The following is a 23,342-nucleotide window of genomic DNA, read 5'->3' on the forward strand; positions in this document are numbered from 1 at the left end:
CTCCAAATCAAACCTCTGGGAATTTACCATCAGCCAAACTCCAAACCTCTGGGAATTTACCATCAGCCAAACTCCAAACCTCTGGGAATTTACCATCAGCCAGACTCCAAATCAAACCTCTGGGAATTTACCATCAGCCAAACTCCAAACTTCTGGGAATTTACCATCAGCCTCTGGATCCAAATCAAACCTCTAGGAATTTACCATCAGCCAGATTCCAAATCAAACCTCTGGGAATTTACCATCAGACACACTCCAAATCAAACCTCTGGGAATTCACCATCAGCCAAACTCCAAACCTCTGGGAATTTACATCAGCCAGACTCCAAATCAAACCTCTGGGACTGAAAGCTGGCAACGTTCTCCACTAAAATCAGGAAATTATTTTTTTTAAATTAAAATGGAGAGTGGCACAGAAAAATTGTTTAGTGTCCTTTCTCTCCCCTGGGGTTTTGCCAACCTGAATTCTGTGGAACTTCTCAATTCCACAGAGGGTTCAGATTGTTTGAAAACACCTTAAAACAGGTTTGAACTCAGAGTTTCTCTGTTCCCAAAAGGCTCCTCAGCACCTTTTCTCACTTCACCTGTCCCACCTTGCAACAAGAACTCCTTTCCTTCCCTCTGAGGCAATCCAGGGAAATCCTCTTTGCCAGGCTGGGTGATTCTTTGTTGTTAATTTTATCCCAAACAGTTCCAAACTCAGATTATTGTTCATCTGGCTGAGCTGTTCCTGTTCTGGAATAAAACCTTTGGGAGTTTTTACACCTGGGAGTAATGCAGAGCTCCTCATGCTGCTCCCTGCCAACCACCAGGGCTGCAATTTGGGAATTACATCGTTAATTTTATCCCAAAAAGTTCCAAACTCAGATTATTGTCCAGCTGGCTGAGCTGTTCCTGTTCTGGAATAAAACCTCTGGGAGTTTTTACACAGTTTTTACAATGTTTTTACAATGCAGAGATCCTCATGCTGCTCCCTGCCAGGGCTGCAATTTGGGAATTACATTGTTAATTTTATCCCAAACAGTTCCAAACTCAGATTATTGTTCATCTGGCTGAGCTGTTCCTGTTCTGGAATAAAACCTTTGGGAGTTTTTACACCTGTGAGTAATGCAGAGCTCCTCATGCTGCTCCCTGCCAACCACCAGGGCTGCAATTTGGGAATTACATCGTTAATTTTATCCCAAAAAGTTCCAAACTCAGATTATTGTTCATCTGGCTGAGCTGCTCCTGTTCTGGAATAAAACCTCTGGGAGTTTTTACACCTGGGAGTAATGCAGAGCTCCTCATCCTGCTCCCTGCCAACCACCAATTTGGGAATTACATCGTTAATTTTATCCCAAACAGTTCCAAACTCAGATTATTGTCCACCTGGCTGAGCTGTTCCTGGAATAAAACCTCTGGGAGTTTTTACACCTGTGAGTAATTCAGAGATCCTCATGCTGCTCCCTGCCAACCACCAATTTGGGAATTACATTTTGGGAATTACAATTTGGGAATTTACAAAAGATATAAAAGGTATAAAACAGATATAAAAGGTGTAATAAAAGATGTAAAAGGTATAAAAAAAGATATAAAAGGTATTAAAAAAAGATATAAAAGGTATAAAAAAGATATAAAAGGTACAAAAAAAGATATAAAAGGTATAAAAAAAGATATAAAAGGTGTAAAAAAGATATAAAAGGTATAATAAAAGATATAAAAGGTATAAAAAAGATATAAAAGGTACAAAAAAGATATAAAAGGTGAAAAAAATATAAAAGGTATAAAAAAAGGTATAAAAGGTATAAAAAATATATAAAAGGTATAAAAAAGATAGAAAAGGTATAAAAAAAGATAGAAAAGGTATAAAAGAAGGTATAAAACGTATAAAAAAGGATATAAAAGGTATAAAAAAAGATATAAAAGGTATAAAAAATTATATAAAAGGTACAAAAAAATATATAAAAGGCATAAAAAAAAGATCTCCAGAGCCTCTGCTCCACCAGCAGAAACCACCACAGCCGACCCAAACCTCGAGGAACCACCAATCCATCCTCCCCAAGCTCTTCACCCCCTAATTCCACCCCAAATTCTGCTCGTTTGTCCAAAACAATCTCCCCGCGGAGAAACCGCCGAGCTCCGAAGAGTTTCGCAACAATTACCAAATCATTCCATTAAAATCACGAGAATCCCCCAAAAGCAGGCAGGACAGGAGACCCAAATCATTTTTGTTTGAGCAGAAAGACTGGCAGAAAAATTTAGGAAAAAGGGAAAAAGGAGGAAGAGGAAGCAGAGCTCACCATCCTCGTGTCCGTCGCGGTTGCGGCGCCGGTGTCGCTCCCGCCGGTGGCTGACGACAGACTCCGTCCCTGTCTCGTTGTCCAGGCCATCCCTGCTGCTGGCGGCGTTGGGGCTGTCGGGGGAAGGTCAGCTGTGAGTTTCACTGGGATTTGAGGTGGTTTTTGGTGTTGGGGAAGATGAAATGGGAAGGCTTTACAGGTATGATGGCCGCGCAAAAGATGCTGAGGAAAATATGAGCAAGATTGAAATGAAAACAAGATTTGAGTTGTAGAGTAACTAAAAAACAATGGTATGGCCAAGGAAGGTAATCCCCCTCTTGATAGAACAATCCCCTCTGCCCAGGCAGGTCCAAGGGTCAGAGCAGACCCTACCTGCCTGGTAAAAATCCCAAAAAAGGCAGTTTTTTTAAGGTTTGAAACATGACCCCGTATGGTAATGTGATGATCCTTACAGGCTGTATGTAAATGCTGTAGGGTTTGTAGCTTGTCTTAGATTGGTTAAAGGGAATTAGAATATTCAAAATATAACCCTGTATGGTAATGGGATGATTCTTACAGGCTGTATGTAAATGCTGTAGGACTTGTAGTTTGTCTTAGATTGGTTAAAGAAGAGTTGAATATTCAACAGAGAAAACAATTTATTGTATTGTAAACGGCAAATCACTCTCTTTTTCTCTCTCTCTCTCCCTTCCTGCTGGCCTGCTTGGAGTCCTCACAGGCCTCTCACCCCCACTCTATTTCACAATAAATTTGTGAATTTCACAATATTCTATTTCACAATAAACCTTCACGTTCTAAAACTCATCTTTAGAGATCTCTTGTTCCTATTTTTACACAATAAATTTCACAATAAACCTATTTATTCACAATAAACCTTCTATTCACAATAAACCTTCACGTTCTAAAACTCATCTTTAGAGATCTCTTGTCCCTATTTTCACCCCCATAACTAAACCCCACGGAGTCTGTTCTTACATTTGGGTCGCTGGTTTTAGCTGCGGCGGGTGGTGAGCGCCGTGGGGATTGGAGGGGAATTTGTGGATGGGGATGGTCTCTGGATGGTTTCTTTTTTTCTCTTTTTCTCTTTTCTACATTGAATTTCAGTTGGGAGCGAGTTGGGGCAGAAGGCAACGTTTCTGCAAAGGGTCCCAGGCTGCTGTGTCCATCCCAAAACCACCTCAGGGGGGAAAATATAACCCAAAAAACACCTCAGGGGTGAAAAGATAACCCAAAAAACACCTCAGGGGTGAAAAGATAACCCAAAAAACACCTCAGGGGTGAAAATATAACCCAAAAAACACCTCAGGGGTGAAAATATAACCCAAAACCACCTCGGGGATGAAAAGACTAAAACTAAAGTTTAGTCTTTTCTGAAACTAAGACTAAAACTAAAACCACCTCAGGGCTGAAAATATAACCCAAAGAACACCTGAGGGGTGAAAATATAACCCAAAACCACCTCAGGGGTGAAAATATAACCCAAAACTACCTCGAGGTGAAAAGATAACCCAAAAGTCACCTGAGGGTGAAAAAACAACCCAAAAACCACCTCAGGGGTGAAAAGACAACCCAAAAATCACCTGAGGGTGAAAAGATAACCCAAACAAAACACCTGAGGGTGAAAATATAACCCAAAAAAACCACCTGAGGGTGAAAAGACAAACCAAAAACTACCTGAGGGTGAAAAGACAAGCCAAACCAAACATCTGAGGGTGAAAAAAAACCCCAAAAACCACCTCAGGGGTGAAAAGATAACCCTAAAGTCACCTGAGGGTGAAAAGATAACCCAAAAACCACCTGAGGGGCAAAAAGACAACCCAAAAAAATACCTGAGGGTGAAAAGACAACCCAAAAACCACCTGAGGGGCAAAAAGATAACCCAAAAACCACCTCAGGGGTGAAAAGATAACCCTAAAACCACCTCAAGGCTGAAAAGACAACCCAAAAATCACCTAAAGGGTGAAAAGATAACCCAAAAAAATACCTGAGGGTGAAAAAACAACCCAAAAAACACCTCAGGGGTGAAAAGACAACCCAAAAACCACCTCAGGGGTGAAAAGATAACCCAAAACCACCTGAGGCTGAAAAGACAACCCAAAAAATACCTGAGGGGCAAAAAGATAACCCAAAAACCACCTCAGGGGTGAAAAGATAACCCTAAAACCACCTCATGGGGTGAAAAGATAACCCAAAGAACACCTTAAGGCTGAAAAGATAACACAAAAAAACACCTGAGGGGCAAAAAGATAACCCAAAAAAATACTGAAGCTGAAAAGATAACCCAAAAAAAATACCTGAGGGTGAAAAAACAAACCAAAAAACACCTCAGGGGGGAAAAGACAAACTAAAAACCACCTCATGGGGGGAAAATATAACCCAAAAGCACCTGAGGGGTGAAAAGATAACCCAGAAAAACACCTGAGGGTGAAAAAACAACCCAAAAACCACCTCAGGGGTGAAAAGACAAACCAAAACCACCTCAGGGCTGAAAAGATAACCCAAAAAAATACCTGAGGGTGAAGAAACAACCCCAAAACCACCACAGGGGGTGAAAATATAACCCAAAAACCATCTCAGGGGTGAAAATATAACCCAAAAAACACCTCAAGGCTGAAAAGATAACACAAAAAAACACCTGAGGTTGAAAAAACAACCCAAAAACCACCTCAGGGCTGAAAAGACAACCCAAAAAAATACCTGAGGGTGAAAAGACAACCCAAAAACTGTGAAAAGCCAAGAGGGGTTCTATGTTTCAGTGCTGTATTTTGCATTTCTTGTTCAGTCCAGAGGGTGACACATGGCTCAGGTCACTCCTGGACATCCCAGCAGCTCCATCTACTGACTCCTGCTCAGAATTCCCACTCCTGAGCCACCTCAGAACCCAAACCTGCCTCCAGAGGTGGTTTAAACTGTAGGAAAAGAAAAAAAAAAAAAACCAAAAAAAAAAACAACAAAAAAACCACAAAACAAACCAAAAAAAAAACAAAAACAAAACAACAAAAAAAACCAAAAAAAAAACCAAAAAAAAACCAAAAAACAAAACAAAAAACAAAACAAAAAAAAAACAAAAAAAAAACAAAAACTGGTTTAAACCATACAAAAGGTGGTTTAAATCATAGGAAAGAAAGTTTAAACCATAGGAAAGGTGGTTTAAACCATACAAAAGGTGTTTTAAAACATAGAAAACGTAGTTTAAAACAAAAAACCAAACCAAAAAAAAAACAAAAAAAAAAAACAAAAAAAATAAACCATAGAAAAGGTGGTTTAAACCATAGAAAAGGTAGTTTAAACCATAGGAAAGAAAACCAAAAAAAAACCAAAAAAAAAACAAAAAAAAAACAAAAAAAAAACCAAAACAAAACAAACAAAAAAAAAAACAAAAAAAAAACACAAAAAAAACCAAAAAAAAACCAAAAAACAAACCAAAAAAAAACCAACAAAAAAAACACAAAAAAAACCAAAAAAAAACAAAAAAAACCACAAAAAAAACCAAAAACAAACCACAAAAAAAACCAAAAAAAAAACCAAAAAAAAAAAAAAAAAAAACCAAAAAAAAAAAACAAAAAAAACAAAAAAAACCAAAAAAGTGGTTCAAACCATAAAAAAGGTGTTTTAAACCATACAAAAGGTGGTTCAAACCATAGAAAAAGTGGTTTAAACCACAGAAAAAGTGGTTTAAACCACAGAAAAGGGTGCAAAAATAACTCCCAGCTGCCCTGTCCCCTCTGCAGCGCTCAATGCAGCTCCATTTTCAGAGAAAAAAGGTAACTCCGAGGTCACTCACTGCTCTCACCTCAGCCCTGCACCTCCTCCAGCCCCAAACTCAGCCAAAAAATGCATTTGGCAAACCCCAAAGAGCAGCAGTGGAGCAGGAAATGCAGCAGGAGCTTCAGAACCACAGCAGGGAGGGGAAAAAAATGAGCTTTTATTTGGATTTCGTCAGTGCCGAAGCCGAATTTCAACGCTGTCAGGCAGGGAAATTATCACCTCAGCTCTGATAAGGATCTCATTTGGATGAGATTTCCATCCCTGGGATGGAATTCCTTGCTTCACCTATTCCCTGGATTCTGTGTTGTCCAAAAATTCCTGTTTGCACAACGCCCAGCTCAGCTGGCATTTATTTCCATCAACAACACCCAACGGGATGACAGATCCCAGCTCATTCTCCTTTGGAAATAAAGAGAATTATTTCAATTCTGCAGGTTTAGGGCAGCAGGGACAAAGGTTTTGTTTTTCTGGCCAGCTCACAAGGCAGGAGGGCAGCACAGCCCTTGGCTCAGCATTTCCCAGGATTTCTCCTCCCCTTCTCTTGAAGGTTTTTATCTGTAAAAATTACCTGTTCTTCTCACCCAGAACACCGAGAGCTCTTCCAGGTGACAACCATCCCAAAAATTCATGGAAAAAAGGGCAAATCAAAGCTGCATTTCATTCTCCCAACACACGCTGAGAGCTTTAAATCCTCCCAGTGGGAATTCCCAGGGAAATGAGGGAATCCTAAGGATTCCCCACGGGAAAAGGGAATAATAACAAAGCAGAGAATTCCCACACAGATGGAGCTGGCAGCCTCTGCAGGGACATTTTTCCATCCATTTTTCCTGATGGAAATTTTCCCTCCTGGAAGCTGCAGCCTTCAGCTGGCTCTGCCCTCTCTGTAATTACCCAGAAAACACTAATCACTCATCAGCCACACTACAAAAAAAACCATTTTGGGCTCCTTTCCTACTTCATTCATCCACAGCAGGCTTGGAAATGAGGTGTTTTGGGGTAAATATTTCACTCTGACAATCATAGGGTGTTTTCAATGCCATCCCCCTTTTAAATTCCTTTTAATTCCTCAATATTTGGGTTTTAGACCAAATATTTATACCAATTAATTCCTTTTAATTCCTCAATATTTGGGTTTTATACCAACAGTAACAACCAGCTGGCTGGCAGCAGAGAGGGAAACTTGGAAGAGGAGGAGACAGGAATGAAAATGTGAGAAATAAAGGGAAAATTGGGTCTTACTGGAATGATGGAGGTCGGGAATCTCCAATGCCTCCTGTCCTCTCCAGGGGTGGTGGAAAAGTAAATATTTCACTCTGACAATCACAGGGTGTTTTCAATCTCATCCCCCTTTAAATTCCTTTTAATTCCTCAATATTTGGGTTTTATACCAAATATTTATACCAATTAATTCCTTTTAATTCCTCAATATTTGGGTTTTATACCAACAGCAACAACCAGCTGGCTGGCAGCAGAGGGGGAAATGTGGGAGAGGAGGAGAGAGGAATGAAAATGTGAGAAATCAAGTGGAAATTGGGACTTACTGGAATGATGGAGGTCGGGAATCTCCAATGCCTCCTGTCCTCTCCAGGGGTGGTGGAAGGTCGGTGTGGCTCTCGGTGCATTGGGAGCCTGTGTCAGAGTGGGAGCTTTCAGCCAGGACCAGCTGCCAAAAAAAAACCAAAAAAAATCAGAATTACACACACTGGGAAGCTGTGTCAGAGTGGGAGCTTTCAGCCAGGACCAGCTGACAAAAAAACAAAAAAATCAGAATTACACACAATTACACACATTGGGAACCTGTGTCAGAGTGGGAGCTTTCAGCCAGGACCAGCTGACAAAAAAATAAAATAAAAAATCAGAATTACACACGATTACACACATTGGGAAGCTGTGTCAGAGTGGGAGCTTTCAGCCAGGACCAGCTGACAAAAAAAAACATTAAAAATCAGAATTACACACATTGGGAAGCTGTGTCAGAGTGGGAGCTTTCAGCCAGGACCAGCTGCCAACAAGGAAAAAAACAGAATTACACACATTCCCATCGGTTTGCCCATTCTGGCCTGAAGTGTTCAGCCAAAAAAACTGGGATTTAAGGGAAACAGGAGCGAGGGAAGAGCAGGGATCCTGAAAATTCCCACAAAATCAGGTGACATTCCATCTCCACGTGAGAACATCAGCTTGGATTCCTGCACAGAATTCCTGCACAGAATTCCTGCACAGAATTCCTGTGAGCACCACGAGTTCCTCTCCGTTTGGGAAATCAGGAATTCCCAAATGAAGAGGGATTTTGGGATCTGCCACTGCTGCACCCCCTGAGCTGCCCAAACCCACGGGGTGTCAGCATCCCTTGGAAATTCATCCATATTGGAAAATGAAGAGCAAAAGCTTAAAAAAGAATCCTAAAAATCCAAAATCTGCTCTGGTCTCACCACCAAATCCCTGCTGAGAGCCTGAATGAAACCCCAAACCTCTGCTGGGAGCCTGAATGAAACCCCAAACCTCTGCTGAGAGTCTGAATGGAACCCCAAATCCCTGCTGAGAGCCTGAATGGAACCCCAAATCCCTGCTGAGAGCCTGAATGAAACCCCAAATCTCTTCTCACAGCCTGAATGAAACCCCAAATCCCTGCTGAGAGCCTGAATGAAACCCCAAAGCTCTGCTGAGAGCCTGAATGAAACCCCAAATCTCTGCTGAGAGCCTGAATGAAACCCCAAATCTCTTCTGAGAGCCTGAATGAAACCCCAAACCTCTTCTGACAGCCTGAATGAAACCCCAAACCTCTGTTGGGAGCCTGAATGAAACCCCAAATCTCTTCTGAGAGCATGAATGAAACCCCAAAGCTCTGCTGAGAGCCTCAATGAAACCCCAAATCCCTGCTGAGAGCCTGAATGAAACCCCAAATCTCTTCTCACAGCCTCAATGAAACCCCAAATCCCTGCTGAGAGCCTGAATGAACCCCAAACCCACCCAACCTCCAGAAGATGCTTTAGAGGAAGATTCCTGCTCCTCCTCCTCCTCCTCCTCGTGTCTCTCATGTTCGTTTTGTCTCCAAAAGTTTCCTCCAGGCAGAGCTGCTGCTGGAAAAAAGGCATTTTCCAACCAGGAATGTGGAAAACCAGGATGTGCAGAGAGGGAAATCTTCTAAAATATTTGATCTCAAATATTTCATGAGGAAAGTTTGAAGCTGCTCTGGTGTGATTGTGACTCTCAGAGCTGCTCTGACACTGACATTGGAATTCAGGGAAGCTCCCAGCAGGGAATTCCCATGGAAAAATGGAATTAAAGATGCTGCAAGGATCCATCTCCTCACCCCAAACACACCCAGGGGCTGAAATCAGGGTGGAATTAACAGGTCTGGACAGGGCAGGAGGGAAATTTTCATGTTAATGTCGATATAATATATAAATTTATTAATATTATCAATATTTCTCATTATTATGGATAATATGACCAAAGCACACAGGAGGATTTCTGTAGGAAAATCTCATTTCCAGGGAATGATCTTTCACCAGCAGAGGGAAAGAAGGAATTTCCTCCTGGTTTGGAGCTCATTTTCATGATTGACACAAAATCCTAAATTTCACAAAAATCTGATTCCTCCCAGCTTAGCATCTACTTTTCTCTATCCAAAAAATAAATTTTTTTTTTAAAGGCAGAAATGCTTTTTTTGTTAAAAAGTCCTTTTGTACACTTTGCTTTCTGACATTAATATTTTTTTTTTTTAAATCTCATCAGTGCTGGATAAAAAAATTCCTGCCTGAAATGCACCCCCAGGAACCAACCAGGTGCAGGAAATATTTCAGAATGAAATCAGCATTTTTGCCTCGATTTTCCAACCCAGAAAGGCAGGAAAATCCCAATTTTGCTATTATAGATATTATATTTCTCATTTCAAATTTCAAATAAAAATTCCTAATATTTGCTATACAAATTTATAGATGTATAAATGCTAATTTATATTATTATAGAAATAAATATGAACTACAAATTATTTCATAATACATAAAATACATCAAATATATTTACAATAATACATCATAATATGTATTATTATGTAAATATAATGTAAATATTACAATATATTACAAATATATATACAATATATAAATATAGACAATATATTTACAATATATTTTCAATATATTTACAATAATACATAATAATATGTAAATAATACATAAAATATATTTTACAGCACGGTTCATATTTGAAATGAATGTACTGAAATTATTTTCGTTAAAATAATTTGAATAAATTTGTATTTCCCATGTAATAAATACATATTTAACAGTTCAATTTAACATATTTCAAACAGAAATTTGATATATTTCAAACAGTTCATGTTTGCAGTTTAATATATTTCAAACAGTTCATGTTTGAAATGACTGTACTGGAATTATTCTCCCATTAAGATGGAAGAAATTTGTATTTCCTATATAATAAATATATATTTAACAGCACAAATGACTGTACACAAATTATTCTCCCATTAAGCTGGAAGAAATTTGTATTTCCCATGTAATAAATACATATTTAACAGTTCAATTTAACATATTTCACACAGAAATTTAATATATTTCAAACAGTTCATGATTGAAATGAAGGAACTGAAATTATTCTCCCATTAAACTGGAAGAAATTTGTATTTCCTATAAAATAAATATATATTTATCACCAACCCCCTGAGCCACCTAATCACCTGGCTGAGTCTTTAAACACTAATTATCAGATCTGGAATTAAATAGATCCTCAATTAACCACAGGGATTAATTAACTTTTCACTAAGAGGCAACAAATAAAAGGTATTTTTCACCTTTATTCTGAGCAGAGCAGGAGAGATTCCAACCCCAACTAGTTAATTTATCAAGAACCGATTGGAATTTTTAATTTAATTTAATAATTTATTAATCAGAGGTGGAGAAGGGGATGGAGAGGAGGGAAGTGACAATTCAGGATGGAGAGAATTCCCTCCCAGGAGCACAAAACCTAAAATAAAATAGACATAAAAAATGAGGAGGAAAAAAAACACACACAGGAACTGCCTGGAGACAAACCAGCAACAGAGAAAATAAAAAAATTTACATTATTCAAACTCTGATCACCGACAGAGAAAACACTGAAGGGAATTTTTTTTTTTTTTTGTTATTTCCTAATAAGTTGGTAATTAAAATTTCTTTCTTCCAGTGAAAGGGAAGTGTTGAGGAGATGCAGGGATGGATCTGAGCTGAGGAATTTCTGGCTGAGGAATTTCACTGAAAAAATCGAGCTAAGGGATGAAAAGAATTAAAAATAAAGCAAAAAAATTAAAAAAAAAAAAACCTGAAAAGATCTGTGAAGATTCCACACTCTGGGTTAGGAATGCAAAACAAGCTGAGGAATTTGGAATTATTTGGAAGGAGGAAAAACATTTCCCTCCTCTGAGGATTTCTGCTGAGAGCAACACCTGACTGCAGGATGAGCCAAGAAAATGTACAAATATTGTGTATTTTGGGATATTTGCTCTCCAGGACTTCCCTGCTCCTGCAGGATGAACCAACACAACAAATATTCCCAAATTTTGGGATATTTGCTCTCCAGGATTCCCATATTTTGGGATATTTGCTCTCCAGCATTCCCATATTTTGGGATATTTCCTGTCCATCATCTCCCTGCTCCTGCAATATTGTATATTTTGGGATATTTGCTCTCCAGCATTGCCATATTTTGGGATATTTGCTCTCCAGCATTGCCAAACCCAAAACCCCAACACCCCCCAAAAAAAACACAACAAAACATTTTGGGATATTTCTCTCACACTCCCTGCTCCTGCAATATTGTATATTTTGGGATATTTGCTCTCCGCAAGCAATTTTGGGATAGCCAACAGCATTGATATTTTGGGATATTTGCTCTCCAGCATTCCCATATTTTGGGATATTTCCTGTCCATCATCTCCCTGCTCCTGTAGGATGAGCCAACACCAAAAATATTGTATATTTTGGGATATTTGCTCTCTAGGATTGCCCTGCTCCTGTAGGATGAGCCAATACCACAAATATTGTATATTTTGGGATATTTGCTCTCCAGGATTGCCATATTTTGGGATATTTGCTCTCCAGCATCTCCCCGCTCCTGCAGGATGAACCAACACAGCAAATATTCCCATATTTTGGGATATTTGCTCTCCTTGGCAAGGCAGGATTGATCTGCAGGATGAGCCAACACACCAAATATTCCCATATTTCGGGATATTTGCTCTCCAGCATTGCCCTGCTCCTGCAGGAAGCACCAACACCACAAATATTCCCATATTTTGGGATATTTGCCCTCCCTGGCAGGGCAGGATGGATCTGCAGGAGGCTGTGGGTCACCCAATGCTCTGCAGAAAGGCGAATGTGGATTTCCTCTGGGATAGCTCTGAGTTCTCATTCCCTGCTGTGGGATTAGAGCCACAAAAATCCTCAGAAATTCCCATTATAAAGGGGAAAGAGCTGCAGGAATCACCCATTATTATCCTCCAGGAAAATAAACCATTTCCAACTTGGATCAGTTCACCAGCAGAGTTGAACCTGAGATTAATTGGAATTGGGATTAATTGGAATTGGGATTAACTGGGATTGTGGTTAATTGGAATTGCGATTAATTGGAAATCCAACTGATCCCAATTCCAATTCATCGCAGTTGGGATTAATTGGAAATGTGATTATTTGGAATTGTGATGAATTGGAATTGGGATTAATTGGAATTGGGATTAATCGGAGTTGGGATTAATTGGAATTGGGATTAATTGGAAATGTGATTAATTGGAAATGGGATTTATTGGAATTGGGATTAATTGGAATTATGATTGATCGGAATTGCGATTGATCGGAATTGGGATTGATCGGAATTGGAATTAATTGGAATTGGGATTGATAGGAATTGGGATTGATAGGAATTGGGACTGATAGGAATTGGGATTAATTGGAATTGCGATTAATTGGAATTGGGATCAATTGGAATTGGGATTAATTGGAATTGGGATTAATTGGAAATGGGATTTATTGGAATTGGGATTAATTGGAATTATGATTGATCGGAATTGCGATTGATCGGAATTGGGATTGATCGGAATTGGAATTAATTGGAATTGGGATTGATAGGAATTGGGATTGATAGGAATTGCGATTAATTGGAATTGGGATTAATTGGAATTGCGATTAATTGGAATTGGGATCAATTGGAATTGGGATTAATTGGAATTGGGATTAATTGGAAATGGGATTTATTGGAATTATGATTGATCGGAATTGCGATTGATCGGAATTGGGATTAATTGGAATTGGGATTGATAGGAATTGGGATTAATTGGAATTGCGATTAATTGGAATTGCGATTAATTGGAATTGCGATTAATTGGAATTGCGATTAATTGGAAATGCAGTTAATTAATTCGAAATAATTGGGATTAATCAGAACTGGGATTAATTGGAATTACGATTAATTGGAAATGCGATTGATTGGAATTGGGATTAATTGGAAATAATTGGGATTAATTGGAATTGGGATTAACTGGAAATGCGATTAATTGGAATTGCGATTGATCGGGATTGCAATTAATCGGAACTAATTTTTAAGGTATTCAGCAGGTAGGAAATGTTGTTTTCCTGAAGAACTTCCCTCTCTGGGCTACTAAAATGAGTTAAGGGAGAAAATATTTGAAATATTTTAAGTTGTGAAAATGAGAGCAAAATATTTAACTCCTAAAATCCACCAGCAGGTCATGTTTAGCATTTTCTGAATAAATTGTTTTGGTTGTTTAGCACTAAAACTGGTTTTTGGGTTAAAATCCAAACTTTTCAGCTTTGCACACTTGGTGGACTTCACTCTTTTTAAATATTTAAAATATTTCAATATTTTTAAATATATTATTAAAGAGGATGCTAGGAATGGAATTAAAATTTATACCTTTGATATAAATCGAAGGTATAAATTTATATCTTTGATATAAATCCAAGGTATAAGTTTATAAATTTTATATAAATCCAAGGTATAAATTTATACCTTTATATAAATCAACATACAAATTTATACCTTTTATATAAATCCAAGTATAAATTTATACCTTTTATATAAATCAAAGTATAAATTTATACCTTTTCTATAAATCAAATATATAAATTTATACCTTTTCTATAAATCAAATATATAAATTTATACCTTTTCTATAAATCAAATATATAAATTTATACCTTTTATATAAATCGAAGGTATGAATTTATACCTTTGATAGAAATCAAAGGAATAAATTTATATCTTTTATATAAATCAAAGGTATAAATTTATACCTTTTCTATAAATCCGAGGTATAAATTTACACCTTTTATATAAATCCAAGGTATAAATTTATAAATTTTCTATAAATCCAAGGTATAAATTTATACGTTTTCTATAAATCGAAGGTATAAATTTATATCTTTGATATAAATCCAAGGTATAAATTTATACCTTTTCTATAAATCCAAAGTATAAATTTATACCTTTTCTATAAATCAAAAAAAAAAACAAAAAAAAACCAAAACAAAAACAAAACAAAACCAAAAAAAAAAAAAAAAAAAAAAAAAACAACACCTTTTATATAAATCAAGGTATAAATTTATACCTTTTATATAAATCCAAAGTATAAATTTATACCTTTTCTATAAATCAAAGGTATAAATTTATACCTTTGATATAAATCAAACATATAAATTTATACCTTTTCTATAAATCCAAGGTATAGATTTATACCTTTGATATAAATCCAAAGTATAAATTTATAAATTTTCTATAAATCCAAGGTATCAATTTATACCTCTGATATAAATCCAAGGTATAAATATTTGAAATTCAAAATTCGAGATTCAAAATTTGAGATTCAAAATACAAAAAAATCCTCTACAAATCAGGATTCAGCATCAAAAACCAGAGATTTGGACACAAAAATTCCAACCTACCCAGGACACCACTCGGCCGTTGAAACAAGGCAGCTTTGCATTGTCATCTGAGATCTCTTCCTTCACCACCCTGCAAAAGAAAGAAATTTAAAAAATCAGGAGTTGGAAATCCCAGCAGAGCAGAGGGATGATGGTTTTGGTGAATGGTTGGGGAAAAATGGGATTTTGGGTTGGAATGGTGGTGATAGCAGGTGTTGGTGGTTAGAGAGCAGGTGGAGGTGAGAGTGGAGGGAGGAAATGAAAATGGAAATAAAATGAAAATAGAATAAAAATAATAATAAAAAAATTGAAATAAAAATAAAAATAGAAATAGAATGAAAATTAAAAAAATAGAAATAAAAATAGAAATAGAAATAAAATTAAAAATAAAAATAGAAATAGAAGTAAAATAAAATTAAAAATAAAATTTGAAATAAAAATAGAAATAGAAATAGAATGAAAATTTAAAAATTGAAATAAAAAAATAAAAATAGAAATAGAAATAGAAATAAAATTAAAAATAAAAATAGAAATAGAAGTAAAATAAAATTAAAAATAAAAAAATTTGAAATAAAAATAAAAATAGAAATAGAAATAGAATGAAAATAAAAAAAATTGAAATAAAAATAGAAATAAAAATAGAAATAGAAATAAAAAATAAAAATAAAAGAAATAAAAATAAAATAAAATTAAAAATAAAAAAAATTGAAATAAAAATAAAAATAGAAATAGAATGAAAATAAAAAGACTTGAAATAAAAATAGAAATGAAAATAGAAATAGAAATAGAAATAGAAATAGAAATAAAATTAAAAATAAAAATAGAAATAGAAATAAAAATAAAATAGAAATAGAAATAAAATAAAAATAGAAATGAAAATTAAAAATAAAAATAAAAATTCAAAAAAAATAGAAATAAAAATAAAAATAGAAATAAAAATAAAAATAGAAATAAAAATAAAATAGAAATAAAAATAAAAATAAAAGAAAAATAGAAATAAAAATTAAAAATAAAAATAAAAATTGAAATAAAATAAACATAAAAATAAAAATAAAAATAAAAATAAAAATAAAAATAAAAATAAAAGAAAAATAAAAGGAAAATAAAAGAAAAATAAAAGAAAAAGAAAAGGTAGAATAGCACCAGTCCAGACCCACATCCCAAACTGGGAAGCACAGAAATAATTCCAAGCATTTTCCCACTTTATAATCTCCTCCCAGCCTTTCAGGGTTTGCTGGAGCTAAATCCCCCAGACCTGTCAGAGATCACAGATTTGCACCAGAAATCCATTTCTGCCTCAAATTCCCACCCTGCAGAGCAGAACTATTTGTTTTTGACAATCCCAAGCCTCAAGTGTCACCAAACTCCCTAAAAACCTGAGAATCCTCAACAGCATTTCCTTTAGTTGGGTTTTTGTCTTGTTGCTGGGTGAAGAAAAACCACAAAAACCGCAAAAAAACACAAAACCCGCAAAAACCCCAAAACCACAAAACCCACAAAAACCACAAAACCCACAAAAACCCACAAAAACCCACAAAATCCGCAAAACCTGCAAAACCCACAAAAACCACAAAAACCCACAAAAACCACAAAAACCCACAAAAACCACAAAACCCACAAAAACCCACAAAAACCGCAAAAACCACAAAACCCCAAAAACCCACAAAACCCAGAAAAACCGCAAAAACCACAAAATCCACAAAAACCCCAAAAACCGCAAAAACCGCAAAAACCACAAAACCCGCAAAAACCCCAAAAACCATAAAAACCCACAAAAACACCAAAACCCCCAAAACCCCCAAAAACCACAAAAACCCCCAAAACCCACAAAAACCCCAAAAACCCGCAAAACCACAAAACCCGCAAAAACCGCAAAAACCACAAAAACCACAAAACCCACAAAACTCACAAAACCCGCAAAAACTGCAAAAACCCCAAAAACTACAAAAACCGCAAAAACCACAAAACCCACAAAATCCGCAAAACCTGCAAAACCCACAAAAACCACAAAAACACCAAAAACCACAAAAACCCGCAAAAACCGCAAAAACCCCAAAAACCACAAAACCCACAAAAACTGCAAAACCCACAAAAACTGCAAAACCCACAAAAACCACAAAAACTCACAAAACCCCAAAACCCACAAAAACCAAAAAAACCCACAAAAACCCCAAAACCCACAAAACCCGCAAAAACCACAAAAACCCCAAAACCCATAAAACCCACAAAAACACAAAAACCCACAAAACCCGCAAAAACCCGCAAAAACCACAAAAACCCCAAAACCCCCCAAAACCCACAAAAACCCCAAAAACCGCAAAAAAACACAAAAACCCCAAAACCCACAAAAACTCACAAAAACCCGCAAAACCCACAAAAACCACAAAACCCACAAAAAACACAAAACCACAAAAACCCCAAAAACCTCAAAAACCCCAAAAACCACAAAAACCCACAAAACCCGCAAAACCCACAAAAAACCACCAAAACCACAAAAACCCCAAAAACCCCCAAAACCCACAAAAACCCCAAAAACCCCAAAGCAACTGGCTGGGTGTATTTGGGAGGGAGGACTGGTTAGGAGGGAGGAGAGAGAAGATTTATCTCCAATATTCACAGATTTGCAGCATTTCCCTCTTTCCATCAATATCCCATCAATATTCCACCAATATTCTATCAATATTCCATCAATATCCCATCAATATTCCATCAATATTCCACCAATATTCCACCAATATTCCATCAATATTCCATCAATATTCCACCAATATTCCATCAATATTCTATCAATATTCCATCAATATTCCATCAATATTCCATCAATATTCCACCAATATTCTATCAATATTCCATTAATATTCCATCAATATTCCACCAATATTCTATCAATATTCCATTAATATTCCATCAATATTCCACCAATATTCTATCAATATTCCACCAATATTCCATCAATATTCCACCAATATTCCATCAATATTCCACCAATATTCTATCAATATTCCACCAATATTCTATCAATATTCCATCAATATTCACAGATTTGCAGCATTTCCCTCTTTCCATCAATATCCCATCAATATTCCACCAATATTCCACCAATATTCTATCAATATTCCATCAATATTCCACCAATATTCTATCAATATTCCAAATTTGCAGCATTTCCCTCTTCCCCATCCATCTCTGTGCACAAAACATCCTTCAGTTCATCCTTTAATTCCATTTTAGGTGGAAGGGAGGTGAAGAACACCAGGCAGCAGCTCAGCCAAGCTCCTAAATCACCATAAAAATCCACTTTTTACCCCAAATTCCTGCTCCACACCACCAGCAAAGCCCCCACATCCAGAATATCTCCAAAAAAAAGGTGAGGAAGTGTGGGGAGGAACAGGAGAAATAGCAAACTAACACCTGGGCACACTCAGGGGACAAAGGTGACATTTGCACACCTCCTGGTCACTGCAGCTCTGCCTGCCTGAGTCCCACTGCCACACTTTGAGAGAGGACATTCTGCCAGCACAGCTAGAATTTAGAGATTTATCTTCAATATAAATTCAATATTCACAGGTTTGCAGCATTTCCCTCTTCCCTGCACTCCAGAAAAATCTGGATGTTCACAAAACATCCTTTAGTTCATCCTCAGTCTCACATCCACCTTGGAAAGGGCAGGGAGAGGAAACACTGCAGCACAGCTAGAATTTAGAGATTTATCTTCAATATTCAATTTGCAGCATTTCCCTCTTTCCATCAATATCCCATCAATATCCCATCAATATTCCACCAATATTCTATCAATATTCTATCAATATTCCATCAATATTCCATCAATATCCCATCAATATTCCATCAATATCCCATCAATATTCCATCAATATTCCATCAATATTCCACCAATATTCCATCAATATTCCATTAATATTCCATCAATATTCTATCAATATTCTATCAATATTCACAGATTTGGAGCATTTCCCTCTTTCCATCAATATCCCATCAATATTTCATTAATATTCCATCAATATTCCACCAATATTCCACCAATATTCTATCAATATTCCATTAATATTCCATCAATATTCCATCAATATTCCATCAATATTCCATCAATATTCCACCAATATTCTATCAATATTCCATCAATATCCCATCAATATTCCATCAATATTCTATCAATATTCACAGATTTGCAGCATTTCCCTCTTCCCCATCCATCTCCAAGCACAAAACATCCTTCAGTTCATCCTTTAATTCCATTTTAGGTGGAAGGGAGGTGAAGAACACCAGGGAGCAGCTCAGCCAAGCTCCTAAATCACCATAAAAATCCACTTTTTACCCCAAATTCCTGCTCCACACCACCAGCAAAGCCCCCACATCCAGAATATCTCCAAAAAAAAGGGTGAGGAAGTGTGAGGAGGAACAGGAAAAAGAGCAAACTAACGCCTGGGGACACTCAGGGGACAAAGGTGACATTTGCACACCTCCTGGTCACTGCAGCTCTGCCTGCCTGAGTCCCACTGCCACACTGTGAGAGAGGACATTCTGCCAGCACAGCAAGAATTTAGAGATTTATCTTCAATATAAATTCAATATTCACAGGTTTGCAGCATTTCCCTCTTTCCTGTGCTCCAGAAAAATCTGGATGTTCACAAAACATCCTTTAGTTCATCCTGAGTCTCACATCCACCTTGGAAAGGGCAGGGAGAGGAAACACTGCAGCACAGCAAGAATTTAGAGATTTATCTTCAGTATTCACAGATTTGGAGCATTTCCCTCTTTCCATCAATATCCCATCAATATTCCACCAATATTCCACCAATATTCCACCAATATTCCATCAATATCCCATCAATATTCCACCAATATTCCATCAATATTCCATCAATATTCCATCAATATTCCACCAATATTCCATCAATATTCTATCAATATTCCATCAATATCCCATCAATATTCCACCAATATTCCATCAATATTCCACCAATATTCCATCAATATTCTATCAATATTCCATCAATATTCCATCAATATTCCATCAATATTCCACCAATATTCCATTAATATTCCACCAATATTCTATCAATATTCCATCAATATTCCACCAATATTCCATCAATATTCCACCAATATTCCATCAATATTCCACCAATATTCCACCAATATTCCATCAATATTCCATCAATATTCCACCAATATTCCATCAATATCCCATCAATATCCCATCAATATCCCACCAATATTCCACCAATATTCCATCAATATTCACAGATTTGCAGCATTTCCCTCTTTCCATCAATATTCCACCAATATTCTATCAATATTCCATCAATATTCCATCAATATTCCATCAATATTCCACCAATATTCTATGAATATTCCATCAATATTCCATCAATATTCCACCAATATTCTATGAATATTCCATCAATATTCCATCAATATTCCATCAGTATTCCATCAATATTCACAGATTTGCAGCATTTCCCTCTTTCCATCAATATTCCATCAATATTCCACCAATATTCCATTAACATTCCACCAATATTCCATCAATATTCCACCAATATTCCATCAATATCCACAGATTTGCAGCATTTCCCTCTTCCCCATCCATCTCTGTGCACAAAACATCCTTCAGTTCATCCTTTAATTCCATTTTAGGTGGAAGGGAGGTGAAGAACACCAGGCAGCAGCTCAGCCAAGCTCCTAAATCACCATAAAAATCCACTTTTTACCCCAAATTCCTGCTCCACACCACCAGCAAAGCCCCCACATCCAGAATATCTGCCAAAAAAAAAGGGTGAGGAAGTGTGAGGAGGAACAGGAAAAAGAGCAAACTAACACCTGGAAACACTCAGGGGACAAAGGTGACATTTCCACACCTCCTGGTCACTGCAGCTCTGCCTGCCTCAGTCCCACTGCCACCTTGGAGAGAGGACATTCTGCCAGCACAGCTAGAATTTAGAGATTTATCTTCAATATAAATTCAATATTCACAGATTTGCAGCATTTCCCTCTTTCCATCAATATCCCATCAATATTCCACCAATATTCCATCAATATCCCATCAATATTCCATCAATATTCCACCAATATTCCATCAATATTCCAAATTTGCAGCATTTCCCTCTTCCCCATCCATCTCTGTGCACAAAACATCCTTCAGTTCATCCTTTAATTCCACTTTAGGTGGAAGGGAGGTGAAGAACACCAGGGAGCAGCTCAGCCAAGCTCCTAAATCACCATAAAAATCCACTTTTTACCCCAAATTCCTGCTCCACACCACCAGCAAAGCCCCCACATCCAGAATATCTCCAAAAAAAAAGGTGAGGAAGTGTGGGGAAGGGGAGGAGGAACACCTCCAGGAGCTCACATCCTCTGCTTTATTTGCCTTCGAGGAGATTTTAGCACTAATTACTAAATGAAACAATCAGTGCTGCTGGCAGCTCCTCCTCCCTCTGGCTTCCTGCAATTGTGTCTGGATTTTTCCTCTGCACAAAAAAAATGGGATTTTGCCTTTCCCAAGCCCAGCTCTGCTCAACCTCACAGCTCACCTGCTCCTGGGACAGCTCACCTCCCAGCAGCCTGACTTTTTGGGTGTTTTCCAGAGAGGATTTTAGCCAGAAAATTGAGATTGTTGAGGTTCAGCTTTCCCTCTCATCCTGGGAAAATCCGTGGATTCTGCAGGAACTGGGATATTCCTGATTCCAATAGCTCTGATTGATCAATTGAGATAACTGATTGATAAATCAGGATGCTCACCTCCCAGCAGCCTGACTTTTTGGGTGTTTTCCAGAGAGGATTTTAGCCAGAAAATCCAGATTGTTGAGGTTCAGCTTTCCCTCTCATCCCCCTGCCAGGCTGAGAAATTATAAGAATATATATAAGAAAAAAATTTAATATATATTAGAAAAATAATATTGGTAAGTCAGGATGCTCACCTCTCAGCATCCTGACTTTTTGGTTCTTTTCCAGAGAGGATTTTAGCCAGGAAATCCAGATTGTTGAGGCTCAGCCTTCCCTCTTATCCTGGGAAAATCTGTGATTTCTATATGAACTGGGATATTCCTGATTCCAATGGCACTGATTGATCAATTGAGAATTCACAGAATCCAAAATTAATGATTTTTTTAATTCCAGAAATGGTTGGAAGAGAAATCCAGAGGTCATCCTGTCCAACCTTCCCAGAGGGTTTGGGTTGCTCAGGATCATCTCCAGCCCAGTTCTGAGCATCTCCAATCAAGGATTGATCATAATTAATCCTTAATTGTCTTTTACTGATGGGAAAAGGGGAAAGAAGCTTCGAGATACTTAGGGGAGAAGGCAAAGGAATTAATTAAACCCTTGGTGCTAAATGCATCTTTGTTTATTCTTGTCACCTCAAAGAGATTATTCAGATTTTAGTTTCCATTCACAGAATCAAAAATGAATGATTTTTTTGATTCCAAAAATGGTTGGAAGAGAAATCCAGAGATCATCCTGTCCAACCTTCCCAGAGGGTTTGGGTTGCTCAGGTCATCTCCAGCCCAGTTCTGAGCATCTCCAATCAAGGATTGATCATAATCATAATCAATCCTTAATTGGATTGATTATAATCAATCCTTAATTGTCCTTTACTGATGGGAAAAGGGGAGAAAAACTTCATTTTTTATGAGATACTTAGGGAGAAGGTAAAGGAATTAATTAAACCTTTGTGCTAAATGCATCTTTGCTTATTCTTATCACCTTAAAGAGATTATTCAGATTTTAGTTTCCATTCACAGAATCAAAAATGAATTATTTTTTTGATTCCAAAACTGGTTGGAAGAGAAATCCAGAGGTCATCCTGTCCAACCTTCCCAGAGGGTTTGGGTTGCTCAGGTCATCTCCAGCTCAGTTCTGAGCATCTCCAATCAAGGATTGATCATAATTAATCCTTAATTAATCCTTAATTTACTGCTGGGAAAAGCTGAGAGAAGCTTCATTCCTTATAAAATATTTAGAGGAGAAGGCAAAGGAATTAAACCTTTGTGCTAAATGCATCTTTGTTTATTCTTGCCACCTCCAAGAGATTATTCAGATTTTAGTTTCCATTCATAGACTCAAAAATGAATTATTTTTTGATTCCAAAAATGGTTGGAAGAGAAATCCAGAGGTCATCCAGTCCCAGGGTCATCTCCAGCCCAGTTCTGAGCATCTCCAATCAAGGATTGATCATAATTAATCCTTAATTTACTGATGGGAAAAGGTGAGAAAAGCTTCATTTGTTTTGAGATACTTAGGGGAGAAGGCAAAGAATTAATTAAACCCTTTGTGCTAAATGCATCTTTGTTTATTCTTGTCACCTTAAAGTGATTATTCAGATTTTAGTTTCCATTCACAGAAT

At 37.0% G+C, this 23,342-nt stretch overlaps 1 protein-coding gene across 1 annotated transcript in view; it reads right to left on the reverse strand.

The window, feature by feature from the left end:
* Window positions 1-2,163: 2,163 nt before the first annotated feature.
* The window catches only part of LOC146420984 (segment polarity protein dishevelled homolog DVL-1-like), a gene marked incomplete at its 3' end in the record, with an annotated part of 40,355 nt that continues 19,176 nt past the window's right edge, over window positions 2,164-23,342 (reverse strand). The window contains exons 2-4 of the mRNA XM_085047828.1: window positions 15,002-15,071; window positions 7,589-7,710; window positions 2,164-2,392 (exon numbers count right to left, since the gene is read on the reverse strand). Coding sequence (XP_084903954.1) covers window positions 2,164-2,392; window positions 7,589-7,710; window positions 15,002-15,071 — 421 coding nt within the window. The remainder of the gene's footprint in view (window positions 2,393-7,588; window positions 7,711-15,001; window positions 15,072-23,342) is intronic.

This window comes from Lichenostomus cassidix, unplaced genomic scaffold (assembly GCF_008360975.1).
Source record: "Lichenostomus cassidix isolate B80296 unplaced genomic scaffold, HeHo_3.0 HiC_scaffold_802, whole genome shotgun sequence".
In the NCBI taxonomy this organism is placed as follows: domain Eukaryota; kingdom Metazoa; phylum Chordata; class Aves; order Passeriformes; family Meliphagidae; genus Lichenostomus; species Lichenostomus cassidix.